This window comes from Elephas maximus, chromosome 15 (assembly GCF_024166365.1).
Source record: "Elephas maximus indicus isolate mEleMax1 chromosome 15, mEleMax1 primary haplotype, whole genome shotgun sequence".
Taxonomy (NCBI): domain Eukaryota; kingdom Metazoa; phylum Chordata; class Mammalia; order Proboscidea; family Elephantidae; genus Elephas; species Elephas maximus.
The window spans coordinates 43,798,183-43,809,527 of NC_064833.1; the positions used below are offsets into that span (position 1 = coordinate 43,798,183).

General features: G+C 39.8%; 1 protein-coding gene across 2 annotated transcripts in view; it reads left to right on the top strand.

The window, feature by feature from the left end:
- Positions 1-10,311, top strand: part of NIPAL2 (NIPA like domain containing 2) — an 85,622-nt gene extending 75,311 nt beyond the window's left edge. For both annotated transcript variants that reach the window (XM_049853785.1, XM_049853784.1), the window contains 4 exons: positions 1,346-1,434; positions 4,393-4,456; positions 5,587-5,681; positions 7,070-10,311. In XM_049853785.1, the coding sequence (XP_049709742.1) occupies positions 1,346-1,434; positions 4,393-4,456; positions 5,587-5,681; positions 7,070-7,182 (361 nt within the window). In that variant the 3' untranslated portion in view covers positions 7,183-10,311. The remainder of the gene's footprint in view (positions 1-1,345; positions 1,435-4,392; positions 4,457-5,586; positions 5,682-7,069) is intronic.
- Positions 10,312-11,345: the final 1,034 nt, after the last annotated feature.

Here is an 11,345-nt window from a genome sequence, read left to right on the forward strand (position 1 = left end):
GGTACATTTTTAGTTTCTTGCTCTTCTCTCCCCCCACCTCCATCTGCTCTGATCATTTCCACTCCATTTCACATTGTTGTGCCTTTGCCTGCTGGGCTCTCTTGAGTTGAACAGAAAGTTTTCTGCTCACCCCAGAGTGCTGTGCAAAAGCATCATCCCAGTGGCAGCTAGGAAGTCAGATCCCAGTAAAGTCGAATCATTATGGGTGGGATATAGGCCCTGGTGCAAAGTCTGTGGGAAGTTACTGGAGAAAGCCAATCTTTTGTTACCGTTTGTTGGTCATTCCCTTATAAGACTTAATGTGTTTCTAATTCTTGAATCTTACTATTTTGTTTCTTATCTCTTTCTTCTTCTGGATTGATTAGGGCTGCTACAGTAACATTTGGAATTTAGTAATTAGCATCATTATACTATGCTTTATGAGCTTAAGAGGCAGATACAATTGAAGGGAAAGTACATTCCCATCACCCTTGTTTTGGTCCCTGCATCTTTCACACTGCAGAGCTGTGGTTCTCAACCCTGGCTGCCCATTAAAATTACCTGAGGACAATGATTTGTTTGTACATATATATGTATATCCATGTATATATACATTTATATGCATATGTATATCCATATACATATGTGTGTTTGTATTACCCATGCATGCATGCACACATACACATGCCTGGGACCACAAGTATTTTTTTCGATTGCTCTGGGGTAAGACCTAAGCATTAGTGCTTTTTTAAAGCACCCAGGTGAGGTCAGTACACTCCACTGCTTCAGAAGAAGAAAGGTCTAGTCCCCCATGGGGACAGCACAGCTGTGGGAACCTGAATTCACGTTGGTGGCCAAAGTAAGTGAGAAGCTGAGCTCGCCACATGTGCTCTGCAGCTGGAGCGTTGAGCATGGCTTTTGAAACATTAAACATTCCTTTGCTTCTCCATCTTCTTTCTTGGCACGTGGCATGTCAATGGATAGCTACGCTATTCCCCAGATATGATATTTAACAGATTCTAGGGTCTTTTTTTTTTTTTTTTAGGGTCTATCCTAATGAATCAGCCCCAGTGTGATACTGGTCCAGCAGCTTGAATCACTTCCAACTCAAACTTCTGTGGCCTCGGAATATGATTAATTGCTTTTCATTGTTACTGTTGTTGGTTTAAACAGACCATAAAACCCGACATCTGATCTCATATATCAGATGCATATAAGCTATGACTGCTGATTGGAAATGCCCTTTTACTGCACTTGGTTTCTCTTTGTAGTTCTAGCTAAAGAACATGCGTTTCTTGACGTTATTGTTAACTTCTTGCTGAGCGTCTCTTAAAGCCAGAGATTTAGTAAGTGCCTTCTGCTTTAGGTTCCTGAATCAAGCCACGAAACTCTACAATACGACGACAGTGGTGCCCGTTAACCATATTTTATTTACAACCAGTGCCATTATTGCAGGTAAGTTTTGGCTTTTTATACCATATGTGATTCCACCTACACACAAATGTAAATCAACAAGTCTTTGGGTTATGAGGAATTGTGTAGTCCATACCACCCTAGCCTCCATCCAGTGCTGAATTTCCTCCATAACCTCCACTAAGGGAGATTATTCTACCCTGTATGATTGCATCCCAGTGCTCACTGCCTCCCAAGACAGCTCCCTCCCATTTCAGATCACTCTAATTATTTGAAGAGGTAACTGTTTTCTTATATTGGAGCTGAAATTAGCTTCCCTGTGAATTCAAGACACTCATCTTAGTTCCGTTTTCTGGCATCTTCCCCTTGTCAGCCCTTCTGGTAATCAAAGCAGCTGTGATGGGCGTCTTGAGTCTTGTCTTGGGGCCAAACATCCCCAATTCCATTAACCCTGCCTACATGCCCCTCACCAGCTTGAGCAAAGGGTGGGGCTCAAAAATTAACTCAATGTTCCAGGGAAGGCCAGACAGATGAGAACAGAAACTATTGTCTCCCCTGTTCCAGCTCTGTTTGTCTACTCTTGCAGGTCTTATATTTTTATGGACAGTTATATTTTAATATGAAAAACACAGTAGTGTTAAAACAAAAAGTATAAATTTGAAACTTGTTCCAAGCTAAATACAGTGTATTTGAATATATCATTTCTAAATTAGGTATTGGTATGCCCTATTTTATTGGCTTATTTGATGTGTTTACCACCTTCTTATCTTAGGGGTTCATTTCTCAATACAAAGTTAATATATTTTGGGGGCAATTAGGGATTATCTGTTTCCTAACTGGCACATCTTTTTTATTTCATGGCAAACAGTGTGACTGCCCGTGAGCAATTTTTAAAAATAATTAGTGCGTTTTCTGTTTCCCAAAATGGAACTTTACATTTAAAGAAAAAGATTATATAACTAAGACATCTAATTTTTTTCTCAGCATTTTACACTTGTCGATAAAAGAAGGTAAGAAAAGATGGAGAATTTGTGTGCCCTAGAATTATGGGGAAAGGAAAATAGGGACAAAAAGAGTTATAGGTATTACATACAGCCTAATAGTTAATATTAATGTGCACGAAGGTGTATAAAGAATGTGGTTCCTATGAGTGGAAAGAGTTTTCTAAGAGGACCAACAAGGCTGGGTCTTAATACTCAGCACACTGAGTAATCAGGGAGGCAGGGAGGCTGGGACTTCCTGAGTGCTAACAGTTAATCTGATGTTACTCAAGTAGAATATAGGTGCAGCTTCTTGACTAGCTTCTCTCTGCCTCCATCAACAAGTATAGTTTAAAATAAAAATTATAGGGCAGTGAACTATTCTATATGATAATGTCATGGTGGACACATCGCATTATATACTTACCAAAACCCATAGGATTGTACATGAAACGTGAACCCTAGTGTGAACTATGGGCTTTTTGTTAATAATAAGGTATCAATATTGGTTCATCAGTTGTAACAAATGTACCACAGGAATGCAAGATGTTAATAGTAGGACAAATGGTGTGTAGGGAAAGAAGGGGCATACGGGAACTCTGCACTTTCTGCACAATTTTTCTGTAAACTAAAACTCCTCTGAGAAATAAAGTCTATTTTTTTTTAAATAAGATACCAATATTTTGCCTACTAACTTAGTGAAGTTCTTGTTTTGTTCTTCTTCCTAAGTAGCCAATGCCGACTAGACAACAGTACTGCAGTAGCCATTCTCATGGGGTCGGGTAATATGGTACCACCCTCCTAGAACTGAGTTGCACAGTTTTTATCAAGAGCCTTAAAAATGTTTCTACTCTTTAAAACACAAATTCCACTTCCAGGAACCCATTCTAACAACAACAGTCACAAATCCTCAAATACCGGGGAAAAAATATGTGCAGAGAAGTTCATTGTTACTTTACCATAGCAAAAAAAAAAAAAAAAGTAGAAGCAATTTAAAATGCTCTTTAGAAAAATGAATATTATGATGCATCAGCTTAGTAGAATAACATGAAAACATCAAAATGATTACAAGATGTGCATAATAACATGGAAAAATGTTTCAGAAACATTCATTCATTTGACACATACTCATTAAAATTGGACATGGCTTCTTTCTTTAAGAACTTTATTCTCCACATAAGGAGCTCCTTGAGGACACGACTCTGTCTTGTTCACAGTGGTATCTCCAGCACCTAGAACAGTTAGTGACACATAGGAGACTCTTCATAAATATTTGTTGCCTAGCTGGCAAGGTTAACACCACACACAAAAATATTAATTCCATTTAAAGCTGTATTATTTAATAAAAACTCTGTGAAGACTTTAGACCAAGAGGAACCATTGAGACCAACAGAGGAGAAAACCTGTCAGAGCAGATGACACATCCATGATGTTTTCTTCACCCAGAAAGAAGACAGGAAGGAGCAGATGGGAGATGGGATCGGCAGTGGGAAATAGAAGTGTTGTAGCCCTTCAGTTGCTAGAGTGTTCTTCAGGACTTCTGCTGCCCAGGTGGGCACATGGTCACACAGCATTGCCAAGGGTGGCAGCATAGGCAGTAGCAGCCAGAGAATCCACCCAGGCGCTCAGGTCAGGCCTGCTGATTCCTGGCCTAAAACCGTAGGTGGGAAATGGCCACTAGAGCTTTGTTTACTTGCATGTTTCAGTGGGGCAAATCCTGGACCACATAAGAAATTTCTATTTGTAAAAGTTATGTCAATTATATTGACCTACTGATACTTACATGAGGTCTACACATTTATTTTCTTTTCAGAATAATTGAAAATGTAAGTATGACATATGAATTTTTTAAAACTGAGCTACTGAACATGTATTTTAAGGATAATTAAATTCAGAAAAAAAATATTAATTTTTAAAACAACTCGTAAACCCATTACTGTCAGGTCGATTCCGAATCATAGCATACCTATTGTAAATATCCTTACTCTAGGAGTAATTCTGTCCTCTCTTCCTATTATAGGGATCATATTTTATCAGGAATTCCTTGGTGCACCTTTTTTTACTGTATTGATATATCTTTTTGGGTGAGTAAATGCCTAAGGCGTAAGATATGTGAAATTCTATTACATTTATATAGGATTTTTGGCATTGTAACTGAGGTATAGAAAATCGGAAAATTATATAAGAAACATCAGTTTCCTGAAGTCCTAAAAGAAACATATTTTTCAACTTAACACCCCACACAGGGCTCAGTGCCTTTGACTTTATAATTTAGGGATCTCTCTGAGAGTTCTGGAACATTGGAGATTTTAATTCCAGCAAAAGTTGAGATAAATCCACTGGCCCTTGTAGTTATTCCATGGCCTTTTAATACTATATCAGGCCTACCCTACCCTTGGGAGCCCCCTTGATTAGATTTCAAGCCAATCAGAAGACCACGAATGCCTCTAGGAACACCCAGAACAAAAGGCCAAGACCAGGGCAGTTCCCAGTCTTGAGACCTAATAATAACAGGTTGATAACATCCCTTTTTTGTGTTGGGGTACACAGTGGAAGCCTCCCTGGCAATTTGGTGGACAGCTCTGCAGCATTGCTTACAAACAGAGAGTAGAACTTCAACAGAATATCACTGATGTTATAGAAGCTTCCATTGGCTCCACCTGGCACTCCATTAATGTTTAGCTGCTTCTTGAGTTTATATTCAGCATGATCATTTTTATGCAAACTTGAGCCCAGACTATTTTCAGTATAGGAAACCATCTATCTAAAAATTCAATTCCATAAAATATTTGGGTGAGGCCAACCTTCTAGGGTCTGGAAACTCTGACTACTCTTATGGCCAAGGACAACTGAATTTCTTAGAAAATTAAAGAGTAAATTATTTTTTCACTAGTGTTGCATGCCAGTAATGAGTCTAGGCATGCATGGATAGAAGATGAGAGCTAGTGTCTGCCCAAAGGGCTTAGAGCCTCAATTAGCCTCCAGATGGTAAAAACCTGGGGCAGAGATTTATTGGAAGCTGCCCAAGTCTTGGTTCTGGGTGCAAGCATGATTGGCTATAGCAGTTAAGACAAATTCTAGGCAGTTTACCATGAGAAACAGGATGAACAAAACCAATGGAATTTATGTCATTGTGTAGATTATGGAGCTCAGTTATTTCATACCATGAGCCGTTTCAGTGTTCTCGTGTTCTTTGTTAATTCTGTTCTTACAGGTGTTTTCTGTCATTCCTTGGAGTGTTTTTGGTCACAAGAAATCGAGAAAGAGAACATCTGCAACAGCCTTACATTGATTTTGGAAATATTCCTGGTAAAATTGTGTATTCTTTCATTCGTAATAGAAAATTTTATCCTTATAAATTAGTCACTGCTGGTATTATTTTGGGTATTAAATTACTATAAAGTAGTCACTGCTGGCATTATTTTGGGTATTAAATTACTACAAAGCACACTTTTTATCCTCAAAAAACTTACCTTTAATGATGAAACCAAAGGTGATGTTTTAACTATAAATGTTAATAGTCATTTATTGAATGTCAGGTTTGCACAGGATACTGGGATATAAGAGATCTGACCATGTTTTGTTGACTTCGGTGATTTTGAGATTTCGTTTTGGGTTTCCTTAAATGGGAAAAGAGAGGGGAATGGCTACCAGCAGTAAATCCCTGCAGTAAGAAGAGCGTCTGAAGGAATAACTAAGGATAAAGGTTAGGCTACTAAAGAGCACATTCCTGGGAAGACCGAGGTGGCTTGTGCCCTGTGGTACCAAGAGTAATGTTCGTCACAGCCATAGAACATGAGTAGCCTCTTCCCCTTCTTACCTCACTCATCAGATTGGTTTAACATGTATCATCTTTCCAGTTCCCACTCACTGAGAAATAACTCGCCTTAGTCATTTAGACAAGAGAAGCAAAGTCTAGACAAAGGGAACAGTCCGCTGTGTCCCCACCTCCTTCTTATCTTCCCTCCCTCAACAATTCCTAGCTTTTTTGGGGACTTAAATTGACCTGTAGGTTTCCAAATAGGAGTGGAGAGGTTCTCACAGCCTCCTCCACCATTCTCTTAGGACTGAGGCCTTGAGGCAAAAATCATTAAACCCTTACCCCTAAGCCTGAGAAAATACAGCTCTTTGAATCGAATTCTGTGCTTTCTTTCCTATTTGAGCCCCACCTTATCAACCAGGAGTGTTCCCTGCGAGAATTGGCATTTACGACAAGGGTTTGCATTATTGATGCCTTCTATTGTTCAAGGTTCTTTGGTAGGAAATAAAGTTTACTTATTTTTAACTCTATTTTTTTCATTTCACAAAGCCCCACACATAGGATCAGTATTAGAAGCCACTATTTTTCTGTGTTCATTTTATGTGTTAAACTAAACACGGAAAAGAAGACAGAATACTGAAGAGAAAGGTTTGGAGAAGGATGAATGCTTCTTGTTATTCTCTGTGTTCCTCGTCCAGCATTATAGATCCGTGGGGTAGGGAGAAATAATCTCTCATATGGGCAATACATAACCCCGTATCAGTGGACAGCGTGCTCCATGGGCCTTTTCTTCCTTGACATTTATCTCTTCAGTTTAAAGCGTTACCACATAGTATAAAAAGGGAGAAATAAAATGTGGTCTAGATTGAGAGGAAATTATTAGGACTTAATCTTCTGTAAGAGCTCAAAAGATTTTTTATGATTATTATCTCCACAGGGAAACAAATGTTGGACAAAATACAACCAGATTCAAATGGCTTATCCTATGGAACTTTGCCTGATGGAAGTGACTCAACAAAGAGCCAAAGTGGAGAGAAGAAAGAGGTCTAAAATGCCGAAAGGGACGGCTGTTGGCCTGTTACTCGATACCACCTTTTTAAAAAATTGCACATGTTCAATCTGTGTCAGCAGCTCTTTTATGCTGACATGTGCTAGCATTAGTCTCAGTCTTTTACCCCACCTCAATTTCTACAGACAATCAGGGCCTTCCCAAGCTTTGACAGCCTAATGTTTTCATGGAATGTAATTTGAAATGTTCCCCACACCCTGGCCCTCTCCCTAGTGATCATCCGACCAGCTAGATCTTAATTAGAGCCTGGCTGCCTAGGCAGGAGTGTCACACAAATATGTGCACACGTGACTTGGCCATAGTGTGCATAGGTTGATTTTCCCATGTGTTGTGTAGTGTGTGTCTCTTGACTTTATAGATAAACACTTTAGTCCTACAACCTCAGCCCTGAAAGAATGGTCTGAGAACATTCTTTTTCCCTAGGACACCTTGTATGAGCCTTCCCATCAAGATCAAGATCTCACCTTTGTATTTCTAAATGAGAATGGTGAATCATGTTTTCTGGAAATCTAGCCCTGTTTTAATCTTAATCATCCCTTGAAAAGTAAATGCTGCTTAAAAATTAGAAGTTATAAGTAGCTTTCTGTGATGGTGTATACCCCAGCTAAAAGACCTTGGCTGGTGGCATTTTTAAACTTAAAAAAGGAAAAATTTCAAAATTAGGACCTTTTCTTTTTAAATAAAACTATAGAATGTAACATCTTCTTCAGCTGTAAGAACCTATTTTATGTTGACTGAAACTGAAGAAAAATTTCATATTCTATGCCTATATTGGGAGCCCTGGTGGCGTAGTGGTTAAGCGCTCAGGTCCACAGCTCAAATCCACCAGCCACTCCTTAGAAACCCTGTGGGGCAGTTCTGCGCTGTCCTATAGGGTTGTGGTGAGTCGGAATCAACTCAATGGTACACAAAAATAACAACATACCTTTATTAGCTATAGATCTTATAATTTATCAAGTAGGTTTATGTACTTTAACTTTTAACACAAGTCTCAAAAATCACATTCAAACTCTTAGCAATATTCTCACTATATACTGTTCTCTTCTCCCCCCTGCCCCCAAGTCATTATTCCAAGCTTCATAAGCTCTTCTAGGGAAAAAGACAGTTGTGATTAGAGATCTGGATTGCAGCGTTTAAATCTGTGGACACACAACACAGCCAAGTGGGTAAACCTAGGCCTAGAAAGGAAGCCCTAATGCCCTCACATTTGAGTGGCATTTCTGCTGCAATTGAGTCACGTGTCTACTAAGATACATTTGCAAGTAGAATCCATAACCATATCTGTTATTTATGACCTACCTAATATTTAAATGATAGTCCCTGGATGGTGCAAACAGTTAAGTGTTTGACTACTTGCGGAAAGGTTGGCAGTTCAAACCCACCCAGAGGTGGCTGAGAAGAAAACCCTGGCAATCTACTTCCAAAAGGTCACAGCGCTAAAAACCTTACGGAGCACAGTTCTACTCTGACATTCTGACATGGGGTCAACACAACAGCAACTAATGACAACCACAATATTTAAATGAGGAAAAAAGAGGTGGTCTTCCATGGTTGCAGGGGACACCTGAGTCAATTGGCATAATAAAATCTATTAAGAAAACATTCTGCATCCCACTTTGGAGAGTGGCATCTGGGGTCTTAAATGCTAGCAAGTAGCCATCTAAGATGCATCAATTGGTCTCAACCCACCTGGAGCAAGGAAGAATGAAGAACAGCAAAGACACAAGGTAATTATGAGCCCAAGAGACAGAAGGGATCACATAAAGCAGAGACTACATCATCCTGAGACCAGAAGAACTAGATCCTGCCTGGCCACAACTGATGACTGCCCCGACAGGGAGCACAACAGAGAAACCCTAAGGGAGCAGGAGAGCAGCGGGATGCAGACCCCAAATTCTCATAAGAAGACCAGACTTAATGGTCAGACTGGGACTGGAGGGACCCCGGAGGCCATGGTCCCCAGACCTCCTGTTAGCTCAGGACAGGAACCATTCCCAAAGGTAACTCTTCAGACAGGGATTGGACTGGAATAGGGGTGGAAATTGATACTTCTTGGATCAAGTAGACACATGAGACTATGTTGGCATCTCCTGTCTGGAGAGGGGATGAGAGGGCAGAGGGGGCCAGAAGCTACCGAATGGACACGAGGAGAGAAAGTGGAGGGAAGAACTGTGCTGTCTCATTGGAGGGAGAGCAATTAGGAGTATATGGCAAGGTGTATGTAAATTTTTGTATAAGAGACTGACCTGATTTGTAAACTTTCACTTAAAGCACGCTAAAAGTTAATTAAAAAAAAAAAAAAGAGATGGTCTTCATTGCATTCAACATCAAATAGTAATCCCCATCCTTAATGACGTTTCCAAACCTTCAGATCACTCTGACACGTGTTGTTCCAGCCAATTATCTTGCTTTGTGTAGGCTGTTTAACTCAGAGCTGTTGAGGCTATAGTAACAACTGTTTTCGGTCTTTTGGCTTTGTTCTTTTTCATAACCTGCACTCCTAGTCAGACTATCCAACTCACAGAGTTACCAACCAAAGGAGAGATTCGAATCCATTACCAATGTATGAAAAATAACCCAGAGCACCATGACCTTAACTACCCTGAAATCGGAAGAACAAGATGGTGCCTGGCTACCACTAATGGCCGTTCTGATCAGGGCCACAATGGATGGATCCTGACAGAAGGGGAGAAAATGTGAAACAGAACTCAAATTCTTAAAAAGTCCAGACTTACTGGACCAATTTAGACTAGACTCCCAGAGACTATCGCCCTGAGATACTTGAAACGAAACTACCCCCTGAAGTCACCTTTTAGCTAAATAACAAATTGGCTCATAAAATAAAGAATATTACCAGTGAGTACTGTGCACCTTTAAAAAACCATCTTTATAAGACCAAATGGTCAACAATTACTGTAAAGCAAAGTTGAAAGGGCAAGGGGACAGGGAAACCAGTTTACTGGAAGTGAAACATCCAAAAGGGAATTAGTGAGAATGTTAACACATTGTGAAAAATGTAACCAATGTCTCTGAACAATTTGGGTAGTAATAGTTAAATGGGAACCTAATTTGCTGTGTAAACTTTCACCAAAAACACAATAAAATATTATTTAAAAAAAAATAACCCAGAGCCCACGTCTGGCATCTGCACTCTGAGTAAAAATTCCTGCTGTTGTTGAGGGTGCCCCACTAATTCAGATAAACAGTCATATAATTTATGGCATATTGACATTAGGAAGGTTCAGATGATCAGATAAGAAATGTGTCTGGTGCCTTAAACTACAGATTTCTGGTGACTCTTAAAACTGGTTTCAAAGATTGGGAAAATAATTACACTGAGTAGTTTTACTTGAACTAGGACTACCTTTATTGCTACGGCACATGGCTTTGAGCATTGTAGTATTTTGTATAGACATGAGCATAATGCCAATACTTTAGTGGTTGCCAGCATTTGGATCTATTAAAAGTTTTGAGAAATGACATTGACTTACATACATTTGAGCAAACCAGCCATGCTTTAGAGGTCCAGGCAGCACATGAAATACATTCAGACCTCATTTTACTTTCCATATTGTTGTACCAAAGGAAGGTGAACAGCAGTTTTAGTTGTACTGGCTTGTAGGATTTTTAAAATGACACTGTGCGTGAAAATAGCCAAACCAAACCAGTCCTCTTGGCATTGTGAGCTGGGGACCTTTAACCAACACTTGGCTCATCTAATTATTTGTCTAGACCCACCCAGTGCCGTCGAGTCGATTCCGACTCATAGCGACACTATAGGACAGAGTAGAACTGCCCCGGAGAGTTTCCAAAGAGTGCCTGGCAACTTTTCTATAAGGACCCATAGAATAAATATTTTCAGATTTGTGGGCCATACAGTGTCTGTCGCAACCACTCAACTCTGCCATTGTAGCTCGAAAGCAGCCCTAGACAATTTGTAAATAATGAGCATTCTTTATTTACAAGAACAGGTGGCCAGCCCACAGGCTGTAGTTTGCCAGCCCTGGTCTAGACACTTCTGCCGCTGCTCTGCAGCCTCTTTCCTGTTCATGGTATTTAAGAGCAGCACTTCAAGGTTCATGAAAAGCCAAATACTATCGGAGTGTGGAGCCATGTGTTGATATTTACATTAGGATCTTTTTGT